The following is a 20454-nucleotide window of genomic DNA, read 5'->3' as shown; positions in this document are numbered from 1 at the left end:
TCTAAGTGGTGAAGACCTACTCTGTCTTGTATCATTGTCTAGGCAATTCATTTTTGGAATCTTCTACATTCTTTACCAGCTTAAATAAATGCCTATATTTTGGATGTATTTGATAACCATTTAAGAATAGTGTGTCTTGGATCCATCCGTTAGTTCAGAGCACCTCCCCCAGGGCCATGCAAGAAGAGTTGGAGAAATGGTTCCTACTTTCCAGGCGAGTATGCCAACGTCAATATTTACAGTACACATGCTGAGAACACCCCCATCATCCGTCACCCTATGTCGTTATCCCGATTGTTACCCGCCGCCGTCGTGCCACTGTAAATAGCTGCCCTGTAACTGTACCTATTCGTTGTCGGGCTGGTTCGCCGGTCAGGTACGGGGGGAGGAACAATACCACCGCCTTCTCCCGAAGTCGGTTCCATCAGTGCAACAGCGCCAGCACCCTCGTCTACCTCCCCGATGCAGGTTTCCACAAGCGAAGGTTCCAGTTCAGGATATTGCGACATTCGAGACCTCAATAGGTAGGCGTAAGTCTTATATCGCTTGAGCTGCAATCGGTAAGATCAGAACACAGTCATGGTAATTTAACTATTAAAAACAAACCCATGTACAATCTTCATGAAGAATCATGTATCTAACAGCACAAAATACATAATATTCCATATCAACATAAGGTACAAGGGATAAATGGAAGCAATGCCAGGACTCAGCTAAGGACAGGGACAGGTTCTTCACTCATGGAATGTGTAGGAATGGATAACATTTTGAAACAACGGGATTGTGTATGTTGCCTTGTTCTCTTTTTTGTTTGCGTAGTGGGCTGAGTTGTTAAGAGTGAAATGGAAGGAAGTTCAGCACGTGAGGGGCGAATAGGCGATAATATTGAACATGTTCAAAAAATTCATAGTTTACGGGCGCATTGACATTAGCTATTTAGAGCATATGGAAAGAAAAGACTATGTATCATATGGAAGCTTACTGCACTATGAAAGAAGACAAAGCATGTTCAACCTACAGTGTGTCAGACCTAAGTTCATTGTGCGCTGGAAAGCACACAGTTTCTTTTCTTAAATAAGAGTCTCCTTAACATACTTTTGCAAGACATGAACAGTGATTCCAAGCCTGAATTACCCAAGATTCAGTTTATATTATTTTTCTGAAAGAAATAGGATAAGAGTTCATAAGCTGGAATTGTAGTCTTTGGCTGAAACTTTTATCTAAGTATTTATTTCTCTTACGGCGTAGGGAAGTAGCAACTCCATCGCCTAGTGGGTAACCACTGCAATTAGCCTCCCGAGTATTGGTGGGTATACCATAAACCTTACTGATATGAGGAAATGCATTGTCAGGCACCGACCAGCTAGTGCATAACAAAATATGAACGCAAAGATCTATAATAAGCCTAGCAAGCAAGTGGTAGTGTATTAACATCACTTTCAACAATCAAACGAGCCTCAGATCGAATGTAAAACCAATACCAAAAGTGACAAAGCCTTTGTGCAGATCTGTCAGGTATGACGGCCAAAATGACTCCGATGATAGACAAATCTGTTCAAAGAAAAATATAAGAATTGGGACTATTAATGTAGTATCCTTAGGAAAGGATGCAATAATTCAAGAAATCACACAGATAATGACAGAGAGAAACATGCTGATAATAGGACTATGTGAAATAAGAAAAAAAGGGAGTGGTAGTAAGGTGCTGGAGAGGGGATATAAAATGTGGTGGTCAGGAAGAGACAAAAGAAGAAATGGTGTTGCAATAATAGTGGCTAAAGAACTGGCCAACAACGTACTCAATGTGGATTATGTTTGCAACAGAATAATTAAAGTTCAGTTAATGATGGAAGGAAATATCCTTGATATAATCCAGGTTTATGCTCCTCAAATAGGTTGTGAAATAGATGAAAAGGAAGAGTTTATCACTAAACTGGAGGATGCTGTAATATCTAACAAGACTGTGATTATGTGAGACTTCAATGCTAGAGTTGGGAATGATAGAGGAGGATATGAAACAGTTATAGGAAGCCACGAAGAAGATCACAGAAATGATGAAGGGGAGATATTATTAGACATGTGTCTGAGAAATAAATAGATCATTGGTAATGGATGGTATAAGAAAACATATGGTCACAAGTTTACCAGATACAGTTGGAACTTGCAGTAGAAATCCATAACTAATTATATAATAATAACAGAAGAAATCAGAAGATGCTTGACAGACGTGAAAGTGATACCAAGCATTAATCTTGACGGTGACCAGAGACTATTGGTGGGGACATTGATGAAATTCAGAGGGGGTAAATATGGGGGGGAAAAAAACAGGCAAAAATCAAATGCTGGAAACTAAAAGATAGAGAAATCCAAGAGATATATAATGAAAAGATTAAAACTCAACTTCCTAAAGATCAGAGGAAGGATGTTGAAGAATGGAAAAGGTTCAAACAGGCTTTAGTCATAGCAGCAGAAGAAACCTGTGGAAGGACATCAACAAAAGTCAGACACAAAGAAACTCCATGGTGGAATGAGAGAATTGTAGATGCAGTCAAGAAGAAGAACAATGCGTGGAGAGAATGGTTCAGAAACAGAATGAAACATAATAGAGACAAATGAAAACAACTAAGCAGAGCAGCAAGGAAAATGATAGCATTGGCTAAAAAGATGTCCTGGGAAAAATTTACAAAAGAGATAGAAGAGAATTATAAGAATGACAAGAAAATATTATACCGCATATTAAGTAGCAGGAGGAAGCAAAAAGAAAATAAATCAAAGGTCATCTACAAAGATGGAAAACCTGTGTGGGAAGAAAAAGAAGTTTTGAAAGTATGGAAAGATTACTTCCAAAATCTATATGAAGGACAAAATAAAACGAGGAAATATATGAAGATAAAGTAAATATCACCATTACAGTGGAAGGGATGAATAAACAATCAGATGAAATAGGAAGAGAAGATCTACAAATGTTGGATGTAGAAAAAGCTGTATTAGAAATTAAAAATGACAAAGCTCCTGGAATAGATGACATCACATATACATGATTAAAGCTGCAGGACCTATTGGAATGCAGTGGCTGTATAGAATAATGAAGTATCCGACAGTAGACGGTACTACCTGCGACTGTCTGGCCAAGGGTTGGGCGGCCGACACCAAACCCGACAAAGTAGGGGAAGACCAACAGCTACGGGTGGAGGAGTTTTCCCCTAGAAGGTTTGATGAGACCCTTGTGTAGGAAATGACACATAAATTCATCAGCTGCTGCCTTGCAGTGAGGTAGGGGACTGCCAAAGGCTAAGGGAGAATACCCCTGACAGAAAATCCCCAGCAGTGTTAGGCTTAGCAAGTCAACTGAAGGGTTATATCAATTGCTTTCAACTACAAAAAGAGCCTCGGAACGCAAAGAAAATACCGGATAGACACGTCTTCTCAAACATCTGCAACGTATGATGACCGTAAGGCTGATGTTCAAGTACGATGTTCTGAGAAGAAGCCCAAAAGAAAGAGTCCTAAACACAGAATTGGAACATTAAATATCCTGACCCTGACTGGCAGAAGCGAGGAGCTGATAGATATGATGGAAAGGAGGAACCTCTGTATTCTTGGCCTGAGTGAGGCAAAGTGGAAGGGAAGAGGAACAAAAAAGCTAAGAAAAGGATACAAACTACATTGGAATGGAAATAAAACAGAAGCCAAAAATGGTGTAGGTTTTATATATTAAGAGAGGACATTGATGTCATCAGTGAGGTAATATATGTTAATGAAAGAATTATTAAGTTGAACATCTCTCTTAACAAGAGTGTGCTGACAGTAGTCCAGGTGTATGCCCCACAGACTGGCTGTAACGAAGAGGAAAAAGAACAATTCCAAACTGATTTAGAAGAAGCTATAGAAAGAGAGGAAAATATCATAATAATGGGAGATCTAAATGGTCAAGTTGGATCAGACAGGCGTGGATATGAAAATGTACTAGGTCCACATGGTTATGGAGACAGGAACCCAGAAGGAGAAAGTCTTCTAGATCTATGTGTAAGGAATGGCTTGAGAATAAACAACAGTTGGTTTCAGAAGCAGCTAAGTCATAAACTAACAAGATACAGTTGGAATGGAGATACTAAAACTCTGATAGATTATTTTATATCTGACAATGAAGCAGGAAAGACCATATGTGATGTCAGAGTTATACCAAGTGAAAGCCTGGACAGTGACCACAGACTTCTCCTCACAACAATAAAGCACATTGAAATTTATAGACCTCAGAAATACAGGAAACCAAAAATTAAGACATGGGAGCTAAAGAAGACAGAGAAACAAGTTGAATACAAAAAAAAAGTGACCAATAAATTACCATCAGATGCATTACAAGAAGGCAACATCGAGTGGACTAGATTCAAAGAAAGCATTGTCGGAGCTGCATTAGAAGTTTGTGGTAAAACTAATAGCAAAATGAAGGGAAAAGAAACTCCTTGGTGGAACGATCGGGTGAAGATTGCTGTGAAAGTGAAAAATGAAACCAGGAAAGCCAGAGACAAAGAAATGCAAAAAGGAAGTCAAAGGAACGAATCGAGAGTAAACGAACTGCAGCAGAAATACAGAGATCAGAAGTTACAAGTAAAGAAAATTGTGACCGAAGAAAAACAGAAAGCTTGGACTGATTTCACAGATAAACTAGAGCAAGACAGCAAAGCTAATTCTAAACTACTTTACCGAACAATACGAAATATAAGAAGAGACAATGAATACATAACAGCAATAGAGGAACCAGATGGTAACATAGTTAGGGAGGAGACAGAAATAAGGAAGATCATGAAATCCTATTTTGATAATTTATACAATAGTACTGGTAAAGACTTCAATGATGTTACCACGCAGGTCAGTTTAAGCTGCAATGATGAGCCTGACCAAGAGAGTCCGCCAACATGGAAGGAAGTAGAGACGGCCCTTAATAGTATGCTCAAAGAAAGATCTACAGGATTTGATGAAGTCAGTGCAGATATGATCAAAGCAACTGGTGCAATAGGAATACAGTGGCTTCATAGAGTAATTAATGCAATATGGAAGGATAGGAAAGTCCCAGATGATTGGAAAAAGGGAATAATAATACCTCTCTTCAAAAACGGAAGCTGGAAGAAATGTAGCAATTATAGAGGGATCACTTTATTGTCTCATGGTTTGAAAATATTTGAGAAAATACTTGAAAAAAGGCTAAGGAAAATAATAGAACCACAACTACAGGAAGAACAATATGGATTCAGAGAACACCGATCAACTACCGATCTCATATTTGCACTTAGAATACTGTTAGAAAAGCATTGGGAGAAGGGCAAAGACTTAACACTAGTGTTTTTGGATCTCGAAAAAGCATTTGATAGTGTTTCAAGGAAGACTGTATGGGAATGTTTAAGAAAGAAGAATGTACCCAAAGGGCTTATCCAGAAAGTTAAAATGCTTTACGAAGACTGCTGCAGTTGCGTACAGATAGGAAACGGTAATTCTGATTGGTTCCAAACCACTAAAGGAGTGCAACAAGGCAGTACCCTTTCACCATTACTTTTTATTACTGTCACGGATGAAGTCATGAAAGAAATTAAGCAGAAGAACAATATGGACATCAATGCATTTGCATTTGCAGATGATGTAGTAATTTGGGGAAATACAGAGAAGGAAGTCCAAGAGAGGCTGAACACCTGGAATGAACATTTGAAAGCACACGGATTAACAATAAATAAATCGAAAACTGTTACTATGTCTGTCAACAGGCAGAAGAAGAAAGGAAAAATAATGCTGGAAGGTACACAACTGGAAACAGTAGACCAATATAAATATCTTGGGTGCATCATTTCAAGTGATAACAGAATACAGCATGAGATTAACAACCGCATTAAAAAATCAGCTCAGTTTTACCATCAAGTTCGGAACCTCCTCTGGAACGAACAAGTTCCCTTAAGATCAAAGCAGATTCTATTCCAATCATACTTCACCCCCATAATAACATATGGCCTAGAAACCTGCACAACAACCCAACAAGTGGATAGCAAACTACAAGCCGCAGAAATGAAGTTCCTACGAACTATGGTACAGAAGACAAAAAGGGACAGGGTAAGGAATGAAAGAATAAGGGAGGAAGCTGGTGTGTACCCATCCCTGAATGAAAAAGTGACAAGGGCCCGTTTGAAATGGTTTGGCCATGTCAAACGAATGGACGATGGAAGGACAGCAAAACAATGTCTACACACAGTCGTGGCCGGAAAACGACCGGTAGGAAGACCTAGGAAGAGGTGGCTGGACCAAGTGAAAGAGGACATAGGAACAAGAGGAATCAGCTGGGATGTCGTCTTGAGAGAAGAGTGGTACATGGACAGACAGAAGTGGAGAGTGCTCGTAAACCACACCCGGGCAACTGGAGTGGAAAACTGATGATGATGATGATGATGAGTATGGACTGACAGAGAGATTCCTGATGATTGGACAAGGGCTATTATTGTACCTATTTTTAAAAAAGGTAATAAGGCACTTTGTGAGAACTACAGAGAAATAGCATTACTGTCATTGCATGAAGATTTATGAAAAGATAATCTTACAAAAAATCAAGAACAAGATAGATTCACAATTTAGAGAACAACAAGGATTTAGACCTGGAAGATCAACTATTGAAGCCATATTTACAGCTAGACAAGTAGTAGAAAAGAAATGGGAATTTGGGAAAGACATCACAGTTGCATTCATAGATACACAAAAGGCTTATGACACAGTTAGAAGAGAAGAGATATGGCAAGGGCTGAATAGAATTGAACTGTCAAGAGAAATGCAATTCAGAATTAGAAACGTATAACAAATGCCTGATCTGTGTTATAATAGATGGCAAAAAAATCAGAATGGTTTAGAACAGATACAGGAGTTCGACAAGGAAATGTACTTTCACCAGTGCTCTTTAATATAGTGATTGACAACATTATCAGGAAAGTCTGCCAAGGGTCAACAGCATATGATATGAAAGTCATAGAATATGCAGATGATGTAATGTTATGGGAAGAAAGTGAAGAAATTTTTTTTTGCAAGAACAACTAAATACCTGGCAGAGGGCAATTGAAGAAGCAGGCATGGAAATAAGTTTAATGAAAAGTGAGGAAGTAAGCTAACTGGGAAAGGAAACATCAAGGAAGAAATTTTGGAGAGGACAGGAAATTGCTCAAAATTTTATTACTGTGTATCAGACATAATTAGAAATTGGAAAGTCGCCTACCTATCAAAGCAAAAATCATGATATATAAATCGTATTATTTGCAATCAATGAGACTGTACGAATCTTGTTGGGATGTCTGAAGCCAACTCCAGTAGACAAACTCTACCCAATTGTTGGAATAGCTCCCCCCACTATCAGAAGGGCTGTTGCTGCTAATGCAGAGAGGACGAAGCAGACTAATGATCCTCGCCATCCACTGCATGATCACTAGGTTGTAGTCTGCCGACTGAAGTCAAAAAAGAACTTCATCACCAGGACTCAACCACTGCTAGGAACATCGGAGTCTAACCGCATCACCAGGTGGAAGAGCATGCTGCCGTCTGATACCCCTGCAAAGGAAGAGCTAGCTCCAGGGAATGACCTGCCCTACCCTATTTGGAGATCACTTAATCGTCTTAGGGTGGGCGTCCCTCTTTGCAAGACCAACATGCAAAAATGGGGCATACTTCCAGTTGATGGAGATGCATCCAGCGAGTGTGGTGAAACACCTGCTCTTCTGTCCTCTACTAGAACAACCCTGCACTACACAGGACCTGATCGAGGCGAACAATAAGGCCATCGGAGTTGCTACATAGAAATGCTGACCGGACATGGAATGATGATGATTTGCCAATATTGGCCTATGGATCAGAATGTTGGACTTGGACAAAAAAAGATCTGAGTAGATTACAAGCGAGAGAGATGCTCTTTCTGCGAGGGATCTTGGGTAAAACAAGGAGGGACAAGATAAGAAATGAAACCATATGAAACATGCTACAGATCATCCCTCTAAAAGAAACTATGGAGAGAAAGAGGCTGAAATGGTTTGGCCATGTCAAAAGAATGGGACAAGAAAGATCACCAAGAAGAGCTCTGGAATGGACAGAATCTGGAAGATCAATTGGAAGACCACGAACAAGATAGAAGGATCAGATGGAAGTATCAGAGAGGACTACAGTGGCAGACAGTGATGAACGATAGAATGTGGGAAAAAAGAGAAGATCGGAAGAGACTCTGTGAAGGACCTGTATAAGCAGAAACGTATCAGGAAGAAAAAGATTTATTTCTCTCCTGCAATTCTTTCATTAGATGTTGCCCTTCTTCCCGTCTTTGACATTCAAATTGTGCGACAGTGACTGAAAAGGATGTGTGCCAGCGAGTATGATCTTCTGTAATGAAATACCAAATACTGTGATCTGTGTTCCTCAAGGTCTTCTACCTTTATTAACCTTAGCCAAACATTGCACATGTTTATCCAGAACTTGTCTGCTCCCGCGAGACGTGTTTATCTGGAATTTTAAATTGTGTGCTTTTGCGACTGTATATTTTAGATTTATGTTTGCAATATTAGCCAACAGATGTCAGAAGCATATACACAGAGCCTTTAGTTAGGCTTAACACACGGATTTGGAACGAAAAAGAAGAAAGCTTTTCTGCTAAACACGATTTCCATAGTAAGGTTCTCTTTCAGACGTTTGTTGATTTTGTGAATGTTCATGTTTTATCCCGTGTAGACATTATATCCTGGAAAAAATTCCGAAAGAATGTAAAATAGAGTCATAATTACTAAATAGTGTTGATTAATACTAAAAACTAGCAATAATAGGTGAAAAAATGGGAAATTGATACAAGTGAGTGTGAGAACAACATAAGTGACAGGGCAAATTCAGACAATGAAATACCTAATTAAAAGAAATAAGTTTCATAATGATAGATCCGTATTGAACTGTGATTACAATAGAGTAAAATAATATATTATTATTGGTCCACCTTTTCAATACAAAATGAAAATTACATAGGGACTAGTTTCGACCTAGTAATAGGTCATCATCAGCCTGAAGTAAATTAAAGCGTAAATATCGAAGAAAAACATAAACAATGTAAACACAAGTACAGTCTTTTTAAAGGTACATACCATGTGGGAATTTGAGTAGAGATATATTAAAAATAATAACTCTTCCAATTAATCATCAGAATTTGACAGAAAGTCAATGCTCATGATAAGGAAATCAGGATTCAGGATTCAGGACCATAAACAATTCTAGTTTAAAACATAAAACATAAATGAAAGTTTCAATTTGTTTCACATTTCGACGCATATGCTGTACTGTGCAAATCGATTAATGAATTTCCCAATTTCAATAATATTATAGTACGCAAGAAAATGGTGCCTTGTGCCACTTTTTCACAAAAGCAGGCAATTGAGTAATTATTTCTTCAAAAATAAATGGAAATCTGCAATGTATTCCTATGAAATTAGGTATGAATGACTTATTTATGGTTAACTACTTATGGTTTCGGAGTGTACATGTGTGTAAACAATAAAAATAAAATCACAAATAATTGTGCTCACAAGGAAAAACGTAATGATAATCTGACCTGAAATACATCATACTGTAGGAGCGTGGAGTATTTACACACAAACACACATTCCTACAGTACGGCACAGTAAGGTTTATTTTCCTTTAAACAAATGCATAGGAAAATGAGCACAACAAAAATTGTTCTCATGGACTACATATCCATATGTGGCTGGGAGGTGTGACCAGTCGTAGAGAAAATAATGGATAAGTACAGCATTGTCAGATACGTGGTATTAGAATGAGGCCGTCGATGTAGAAAACTACTTGTCTGATGGTAACGACATTTTATATGTTATAAACACGTGTTCATGGTGTAATACCCGAATTATAATTTTCAACCCCACCAAAGAAAGTTCTTATGTTTCTAAAGCAACTTTTTCTCAGCCCAGGATAAACATACAACAGGAAACTTGGCTTTGTTTTGAAGCATTCAGTCATGGTTATCAGAAACTACAACCATTGTAACTATACAGTGTGATGTTGAATTTATGAAGAGTAATATTGATGGGAAGTTGTGCGCGTGCTGGACCGTGCGATTTAACAATGGGCGGGGTGGTGAAACCGATGCAGGATTGTCACATACACTCGCCCTGGGCAGATGTGAAGTAGAATGACTTGACCTCTATTTGTCTCCATGTTATTTTCAGTCTGTTTGTGTTCTGCACGTTAGCCACATCACTTCAACATGCCTTCAAGACCACAGTTGTCAGAGGGCGAGCTTGCAATGGTTTCGAGTGCTATTTATTTCCTACAAAGTGAGGGGGAAATTTAGGGGCACAGATTCCCTGTGTACCAGAAAGAGGCAGATTGTCTTGCATTATTGTTGTTGTCAGTGAAGAGAGTAGGAGCTGCTTCAACGAAGAATGACAGAAATATATCATCCAGGTCAAGAAAGCAACAGTGTTTGAGGTCAGGCATACGAAAATCCACCATTTTTACATGAATAAGACATTCCCCACAATTAAAAGCCTCCACCTGAAACTGTTGGAATATATGGGGAATTTTACTAATGTGCCAGTTTCTAAGCTTTTGAAACTCTGGAAACAACTTAAAAAAACACGCTAAGAAAATGGAAGACTACCACTGGAAGAAAGATAGACTGTCGGAAAATGTCCCTCATTTCGAGCCATCTTCAGGGCTGAGGAAAAGTTGCTTTAGGAAAATGGTAAGAACTTTCATTGGGGTGGCTGAAGAAAAGCTGTAACCTGCATATTACACCATGTAATATGTGGCTATAACATATAAAAATTCCAGTACCATCAGATAAGTAGTTTTCCATGTAGATATTTTTAAGTGAGCAGTTCCTAGAGAAGAAGCCAAGAACCCAGACAATATGTATTACAACCACAAATAAAAAATAGTTAATGAACTTAAAAATAGAATTTGTCTTATACATTCTAATGCAAAATCAAACAAGGAAAATGTTGGTATGACTCATTTTGCAATAGGTCTATTGGTTTGTTGGTAATTAAAGCCTAAGCTCGAATGTCCATAATAAAAAACTCGATAGTAAGTGTTCAGGGCAGCCAAACCGTCTTAAAACCACTCACATTACTCCTAGGAGCATTGTATCAAAGGCCTTTTTCATATCATAGAGCCCCAAGACTTTTTGTTCTCTGCACTTCTCCTATAGTTGTCTTGCACAGATGAGGGAGGAAACATGCACTGAGATTTAGGAAGTACCTTCCCAGCGACTGTCTGGAGATGATGTAATAGACAAGAAAAATGTTCCACCGATCAATACATTTATTGTGAATGAATTATTGCACTAGTACCAGTTTAGGCCTATCTTGGCCATCATCAGCTAGCACACAAATTTACAGTCATTAGACAAAATTACAAAGATGTTACGTTAGAGCATCCGGATGTCTAATGAAAAATGGAAGTAAAATATATTGCAGTATGTTGCGTTAAAATATCTCTGATTAAAAGTGGTGATGGTTATAATAAATTAAAACCTACTGATTGAGTATGGACTTGAGTACACAAACACATTAAAATATATATGCCACATAATAAGACACTAAAAAATATAGCACATTAAACACATTAAAACATGGTATATTTTAAAAACGTCTATTAAAATTTGAGTTCATGTTGTGTTGCATTCATTCTTCAATCCTCTTGTAGTTCTTGTGTTGATTAAGTTGTATTAGGTGATCATCGAGAATGTTCTATGGCTGATATACTTTGTATTGGTATGTTATAAGAACTCTTGTCATTAAAATTTGAAAATTGAGTACTGTGCAATTCAACTGTTGATGTAGTCCAGTAAGATTTATATATACAGCGAGATAGGGTTTAATTTTAGAGCAGTTGGTGGTAACACCTCTCTCGTCTATGCACGTTATATGGTTGTTATCTGTAAAGAAAAGCTAATATGAGTATAGCGTATGTATGAAGGAATGCCTGGATGTATGTGTGAAATGAAAAGAGTACTTACTGTTGTTGCTGTGGAGGTTGTGTACCGATATGTTTGGAGATTTGTTGTGTTCTGCTATGTCTGGGGCTCATGTTAGCTGTGTGAAGGGATGTTGGTGGAGGGGATGGAGGAGTGGCTATTGTGAAAGTAGGGGTGGGGTTAGGTTTGTGATTCGTCGGTTTGTTATGATGTGTGTTTACTAATTTGAGATAGTCATTTTTTATTGCAGGAATGACTTTGTCAAAGATGATACTGGTTTTCTCTGTAATGTCGTTAATGTTATGATTGGGGTTAGCGTATTGATCCAAAGAAATATAGAAATCTTCAGTTATGTTGAGCAGGGGGCCCTTAGAGTTTATGTTTAATATCATCATGTCATTATTGATGTCTGTGAAGTTGTGCTTAGATTCTTCTACATGTTGGCCTATTGATGAGAAATGGTTGTGCTTTACTGCATTTATATGTTCATTATAACGGACGGTGAAGTTTCTGCCTGTACGTCCAATGTAGCTTGTGTCACAGTTGTTACATTTGATGCGGTAGACACCTGATTGGTTGTATTTATTATTGACTGTTTTAGTGTTGTGTATAGTTTTGGTGCTGTTGTGTGTTGTTTTGAATGCTATTTTCAGGTTGTGCTTCTTAAAGATATTAGTTATAGTATATATATTGGTGTTGTTGAAGGTAAATAGGACATAATCTTTTTTCGGTTTGGCTGTTTTGATTAATTTAGTTTTAGGTTGGGATTTTATTTTGTGAATGATTTTGTTGACCATTTCTTTGCTGTATCCATTGTATTTGGCTATATCGTGGATTAATTTTAATTCATTATTTCGATCTTCTATTGTCATTGGGATATTGAAAGCTCTATGTATCATACTATAATAGGCTGCTCTTTTGTGTGTGTGTTAGGATGAACGGAGTAATTTTTTATGGTATTTAAAGTGTGTGTGGGTTTCCTATAGATCTTGTAAGATAAGTGAGTGTCGTGCCTGGTTATTGTTAAGTCCAAGTAATTTAAGGTACGGTTATTTTCTGTTTCTTTAGTGAATTTAATTTGGGGGTCTAAATTGTTAAGTTTGTCTAGTATAGTATCTGCATCAGTGAATCTATTATCTATAATTACGAAGATATCGTCGACAAATCTACACCAAAAATATATATTATCTATTTTATTAATTGACGTGAGTTCTAGGTAGTCGATATATATTTCTGCTAATATTCCGGAAGCAGGAGATCCCATGACTGTAAATTTGTGTGGTAGCTGATGATGGCCAAGATAGGCCGAAACCGGTACTAGTGCAATAATTCATTCACAATAAATGTATTGATCGGTGGAACATTTTTCTTGTCTATTACATTGAATTCAATCAATACAGAATATGAAACTTATAAATAACAATGTCTGGAGATGATTCAACAGAATTCTAGCAAAGATTTTACTAGGTATGGAGAACAGGAATATGCCACAGTAACTGCCACAGAGGCTTTGATCACTTTTTTTTTTTTTTTTAATTTTTTTTTAAATTTAAAGATGGTGATAACGGTGGACTTCATTTCAGCAGGGACCTTTCAGATTTCCCGTATTAGAATGATCAGGGAGAAGTGCCTGCTTTTCAGAGGTAAAGCCTCCACTTTGAATGAGCTCAAGGTGAATGTTGTCGGATCAAGATGGAAGAACAAATGTTTCATTAGTCACTATATAGTGGTAGCACTAATTTTTTTTTTTTTTTCAATTGGCTTAACGTCGCACTGACACAGAAGTTTTTACAAACTGTAGCTTGGAAACAGAACCACAGCAGTTATTTTATAAAAATCTTAAATTATGACCCCTCACTGAAATATTCGTTATTTAAAAAAATGGCAAAATACAGATGCTGTAAAGCATGTTTGGGGGCATTACTGGGTGAGAAACACACACTGTTATTTGTGACCATGGACGTTTTGACTTAGTTAATCAATAAATGTGAGGTTCTACAGTCTGTTGAAAACTAATTCAGGAATGGTATGTTTTTCGGGTATAATATGTAATATAGGCCCTAATGTTTTCTTTTTCAGGAATTTTCTAAATTTATTTTATCCTGAATTAGTTTTTGACAGACTGAAGAACATCACAGTTATAGAGACTATCATTTGAAGTTAGTTCTGTCTATCAGGTCTATTCAGAAAATTATGAAAAGCTAAAAGTGCCCCAATTACCTCGTAGTGTAAATAAGCATCCTTCTCCTTGTAGTTCTGAATGTTGAGAGACTTGGCACTGCGTTCCGGTGGGTGTTTTCTGTGCTCCTCTAGCTCCGTCTCCAGCCTCTGAACTCTCTCCTCGTGGTCTCGTAGCTGCTCCCTCTACAGCACAACAACAGTGTCCCTTTAATAATATGAATAGTGAAATAAACATGCTCGCTGGTCACAAGAGACAGATATTGAAATGAATCATACAAACTTTTAAAGAATGCTAGGAGAATATCGAGCAGACAGTTGCTGGTTCATGGATGAAAAACTGGGCCAAATCCTTATGAAGAGTTGACCCAATTAATTAGGATTAAGGCCAGGAATAATAATAATAATAATAATAATAATAATAATAATAATAATAATAATAATAATAATAATAATAATAATAATAATAATAATGATAATAATAATAATAATAATTACTTGTTTTCCATAAATAAATGGTACTTTTTGTCAGGTCTGTGGTCTGTGTCAAGAAATTCTAATCTTAAATAGGGCTTAATAATCAACAGCAGTCGAAGTGTGCCGTATTTTCATGCTTGTATTCTAGTCTCCCTAATGTGAGGTATAAAACCTCATTTTTCACCATAAAGTACATTGATGTCGATGTGGGCTGTCTTTATGCTTTTCTCTTTTATTATGAGTGTATTGTAAAAGCTGCTCATTGCTTATATGATGAACCCAGACTTATAGCAGCCAGACGCTGAGCTGAGTGGCAGGTTCTATCCTGGCTCAGTCTGATGGTATTTGAAGGTGCTCAAATACATCAGCCTCATGTCAGTAGATTTACTGGCAAGCAAATTAACTCCTGCGGGACTAAATTTCGGCACCTTGACGTCTCTGAAAACTGTAAAAGTAGTTAGTGGGATGTAAAGCAAAATAACATTATTATTATTATTATTATTATTATTATTATTATTATTATTATTATTATTATAGTAGCTCAACTAGGCAGAGAAAGAAAATACTGTGACATCATCGGAAAATGGCCAGCACACAAGAAAACAAATAAAAATGGAGAGAGACTAGTTGACCTGTGTAGAAACCATAATTTAATCTCAAAATCTACATGTTTTAAGAGGAAACCTCAAAAACTCAAAACATGGAAACACCCTGACTACACTAAAGGAGAATGGCAACTGGACCACGTCTGCATGGACAAATACCACCACAAAGAGATCTATAACGTCAAAGTCCTCCGAGGAATAGACACAGGTTCAGATCACTACGTAGTTAAAATTAAAATTAAACTCACTCCCCAGAGGAGACAACAAAAGCAAGCCCTTAAAACTAAAAGAAAAATAGATCCTACCCAGCTAATAAACAACAAAAATTACCAGAAAGCAACTGAAAAAATAAAAATCACAGACAAACTTGAAGACTTAGTACACAACCTTAAACAAATTGCAGAAGACCTAGCTCCAATTAAACCACGTAAAAAACACCAATGGTGGAACAGTGAATGTGATGAAACAGTGGAGAAAAGACATCAGGCATGGCTATTACATCAGTCCCAAAAGACAGAAATATCCTATCAAAAGCTAGTAAAACAGAGAAAAGAAACTACCCAAGTCTTAAGAAGAATAAAAAGACAACATCATAAGGACACCCTGCAGTTAATTGAAGAACAGTTCAGTAAAACTAAATCAAGGGACTACTACAAAACCTTCAGAAAGCAGCTCCAAAAATATGAACCCCCGACCCTACTGATGAAGGATGAAGATGGTAAGCTGGCCCATAACAATAAAGACAATGCAGAAATTCTGGCTAAACATTTCAAGAAGCTTTTAAATTGTGAGGAACCTACAGAACTCCTTCATTTGGACACCAACACCCCGATAAAAACATCACCAGAAAACAACAATCCCCCCACAATAAAGGAAGTCTACCAAGCTCTGAATAAATTAAAAAACTACAAAGTGCTAGGAGAAGATCAGACCTTTGCGGAAATCTGGAAATATGCAGGAACCTCAGCAAAAGTTGCCCTCCATCAACAACTTGTCTCTATCTGGATTAAAGAAGAACTACCAGAACACTGGACAACAGCCCTCATTCATCCTCTGCACAAAAAAGGGGACAAAACCGACCCTAATAACTACAGGGGAATCTCTCTCCTAGACATAACATACAAAATATTTTCAATAATCATCCTTAATAGGATAAGTTTACAACTTGAGAAAGAACTAGGAGAATATCAAGGAGGTTTCAGACCCTGGAGGAGCTGTCCTGATCAGATCATGAGTCTTAAGTTGATAATGGACTATAACAGGAGAAGAAACAGAGATATGGTGATAACATTTGTAGATTTCAAGAAAGCTTATGATTGCATCCATAGAGAATCTCTGTTTAAAATTTTAAGACACCTTGGACTACACCCCAAATTAATAAACATGATAAAATTGACTCTCACCAATACCAAGTCAAAAGTGGAGTTTAGGGGTGAAACATCAGAGACATTTGAAATTAAAACCGGACTACGGCAGGGAGATGGGCTCTCACCACTATTATTTAACTGTGCTCTAGAAATGGTAATGAGGGAATGGTTTAGAAAATGTCCCCCCAAAATAAAGATTGGCCGAAAAATCAAAACAAATTGCCTGGGTTTTGCTGACGATTTAGCATTACTAGCAGTGGACATAAAAGAAGCAAAAACCCAGATATCAGAACTTCAAAACATTGCAAATAAAATTGGCCTCAAAATATCATTTGAAAAAACAGAAATTATGCCCCAAAAACCAACACAGCTAAAAGAAGTCACCATAAATGGTAATAAAATCAAAATAGTAACTCAGTTTAAATATCTTGGAGAAGTAATAACACATAACTTAAATGAAAAAATCTCAATCCAAGTAAGAACAAATAGATTAGCTAAAGCACAAAAATTAACATGGGATATCTACAAAAATAAATGTCTATCAATAAATACAAAAATAAAACACTACAACACAGTTATAAAACCGGAAGCTACATATGCAGCAGAAACACTCTTTTACCTGAATAAACAATCAAAGACTGACAGACTTCAGAAAATTGAAAGGAGGATTGGAAGAACCTGTATCAACAAAAAATATCAGAAAGATGGACAGTGGCGGTTAATACCTAACAAAGTCGTGTACAAAGAGCTAGAACCCATTACAGATACTATGCGTAAGAGGAGACTGGGATTCTTTGGACATATCATGAGGATGCAGGACTCAAGACTTCTGAAACAACTAGTACAACACAATCTCGTCTCAAAAAATACCACAACAGGATGTAAATGGATCAGAGAAGTAAGAGAGGATCTGAAGGAAATAGGCCTTACAACAGAAGACACCAAAAATAAGATAAAATTGAATACAAAACTCAAGAATACAAACCTCCGCTTTACCCTTACACAAAACAAACCAACAACACGCACATTTTCAACTGAGGAAAGGGCACGAAGATCGGAGCGTCTGAAGAACTACTGGGAGGACCGCAAAGCCCGAACAATCCCTTCAAAGAGACCTGAACGACGGACTGACTAAAGTGATCCTATGTGGTCATAAAAGAAGAAGAAGAAGAAGTAGCCACATTTCAAGAGCTAACTTATCATCTGTATCCATGTCTCAACACCCACCATAGAGCAGGGTGCACCACATGTAGTGCTGTCTGGGTTTTAAAAAGAGAGTATCATTGCATAACAAAGATTTCATAGTTAAAAAGGATTCTAACTGTTTTTCTAACGAGTCTTCGAAATCTAGGGCATCAGTAATCCGACTGCCAAGGCAGCACCTAAAACTACTTACTAGTTTGATGAAATACTGTTTAAAATAATTTAAAGTAGCAGCCTTGTTCATTGTATTGCTAAAAAGAATTGGTTTTGATTTGTTAACACTCATATTATCTCCATTCCTTCACCAGTAATACAAGGGTGGCCTGAAAAGTAATGCACATTTGAAAAAATGAAATACGAGTATGAAAACCAAAAGATATATGCACAAAAATACAACAGGTTTTACCTGTTTTATAGCACATGAACCAAGTCTGAGGAGACATTTCTCCCATCATGATACCAAGATGAATAATGCCATGCTTGTCTCAATTACCTGGAAGTATAGCCACCAGTGCACGATTGATTCCACTTCATCTGAAGTGAAGTGTTGAATTCCTAGGAATTTCTTCAGTGGTCTAAAGAGATCAGAGCCAGATAGTGCAAGGTCTGGTATGTATGGTGCATGATTTCAGGTCTCTTCAACAAATCTGCATGTTACTGTGATCCAGCCAATCAGCACCATACGCTTCCAACATTTCTCTATGTATTTCAATCCATGTTTTTCCTTTTCCCCCACAAAAATCATGCTACATCTTGAAGCTCCACACATAGACAATTCTAGTACACTAGTTAATGTCAGAACAGCACCTGGTAAAGCCAGTGCTGTCTGTAGAACAAGTTTCAAACTTACTACCTCTGGACATCCAGCTATGGTCATCCAGACCTGAATATAAAAATGTTGTGCATTACTTTGCAATCTGCCCTTGTATAATACAAACTTATTAATTAAAAGCTTGAATATTCATATGTGAAGTAGTCCATGGTAATAGAAGCAAAGCAGCCAAACCTACTACGTGGTCCACCTGCAATAATGAATTTCATTTCAATTCCATGAAAAGAGAGAGAAAAGCCTTACCAGGTTTAGTTTCGTGTGACTACAGGGTAGCAGTGGCCGCTGGAACTTGCGCTGTGAACCTACAGCCCCAGCCAGGGGCTGGGCTGAGAAACTGGCACATACAAAGTTGATGGTATCTATCCACGACTGGAGCTCTTTCGAATCGCTGAGGAAGAAAAAGCATGACCATCACATCACTGATACAAAACTACAGTCTTAAAGTTAACAATCAGCCAATCAATACAATTTATTATATCACAAGTTTCTCCATCTTAAGTTCTGAATTTTATAGTAGTTTTTTGGAAAAGGTTAAAACTATGGTGCTGTGAAGGATTAATTATCCTTTACACAAGTCGTTTATTTTCTTTGAAGATTGAAGTTTTTTTATACTGTGAATATTTTAAAATTATAAAATCCTATATATTTTATATCTATATATACTATGAAGAAGAATTTTGCACATTAACCACTTTGTTATCTATATATATAAAATGCCTAATTCTGTCTGTCTTTCACAGCAATACTGAGAAAACTGGAAGGTTTCAACAGCTAAAATTGGTACCAGTTATGTCTACTTTACAAGAAAAATACAATGAACCACTCATGGCCATGACTTTTTTACAGAAAAATAAATTTTCTTCCAATGAAGTTATTGTCTCATTCGCCATGATGGTGTAGGTACACAGCTACTTCTGTTGGCATGAGGTTGAACTATATACATCATGACTTCTGTTACCTTCCACAAATACTGCATATGGAGGAAACGGGAATGTTCTAAAGATTGGTACCAGATATAGGTTACATGAACAATGCAATGATGACCATCATACTTGGAACTGTTTAGTGAAAAGAATGATTTTTTTTTTCCATTCTCGGGTTAAAAAAAACCACATTATTTCCATCAACATGCATAGCGTTCTGGTGACCATGGTGACCTCCTCCAACTGCATTTTCGTTGTGGCCAATCTGATGTAGAAATCTGTGTCATATTATATTCATTTCCTTTGTTGTCTTCTTCCAATTATGTCTCAATGTCTCTTCATTAAATATGTCATTAACACTAGAATGGCTGAACATTCCTCATACCTATAAAGGCTGCCGCTTACTGACATGTACCTAGTATCCAGGATCTGGGAAACATACGAATGTTCAATAATTTATTTTAAAACAACAGTTAACCATTAGGATGTATTGTGTACAGATCAATTCATTGTTAAATATTAATAATTGTTCATATTCTCTCACTTCTAATATGTGACAATGAAATATTTTGGCAGACTTGCTATTGAATGCCTTTGTGAAAACTTATGATAAAAATAACAGTTTATATTTGTTTACAAGCCTATTTAAGCACTTGACAAGCAATTTATGCACGAACATTTTCCACAGACTACTTTGTTGCACAAAGACAATTGGAGTTCACCTGACATTGTCGTCTCTTACGACAGGCACATTGAACCTGAATCTGAGGCTCAGGTTGAAGTGTAGGGAGTTCAATCAATCGGGATCTTGTCTTCACAAAATCAGATCTTAGTTCTTGTATTACTTCAAGGATCATGTCGAGAGATTCTCTGTCCCATAACTTCC

At 37.2% G+C, this 20454-nt stretch overlaps 1 protein-coding gene across 5 annotated transcripts in view; it reads right to left on the bottom strand.

The window, feature by feature from the left end:
- Positions 1 to 20454, bottom strand: part of Efa6 (Exchange factor for Arf 6) — a 366073-nt gene that overhangs the window by 31418 nt on the left and 314201 nt on the right. For all 5 annotated transcript variants that reach the window (XR_010861133.2, XM_067154852.2, XM_067154853.2 and 2 more), the window contains exons 10-12: positions 18889 to 19033; positions 14204 to 14347; positions 346 to 551 (exon numbers count right to left, since the gene is read on the bottom strand). Coding sequence is in view for 4 of the 5 variants with exons in the window: in XM_067154852.2 (XP_067010953.2) it covers positions 346 to 551; positions 14204 to 14347; positions 18889 to 19033 (495 nt within the window). In the remaining variant the exon portion in view is untranslated. The remainder of the gene's footprint in view (positions 1 to 345; positions 552 to 14203; positions 14348 to 18888; positions 19034 to 20454) is intronic.

This window comes from Anabrus simplex, chromosome 10 (assembly GCF_040414725.1).
Source record: "Anabrus simplex isolate iqAnaSimp1 chromosome 10, ASM4041472v1, whole genome shotgun sequence".
Classification (NCBI taxonomy): domain Eukaryota; kingdom Metazoa; phylum Arthropoda; class Insecta; order Orthoptera; family Tettigoniidae; genus Anabrus; species Anabrus simplex.
This window is presented reverse-complemented; position numbering and strand designations above follow the sequence as displayed.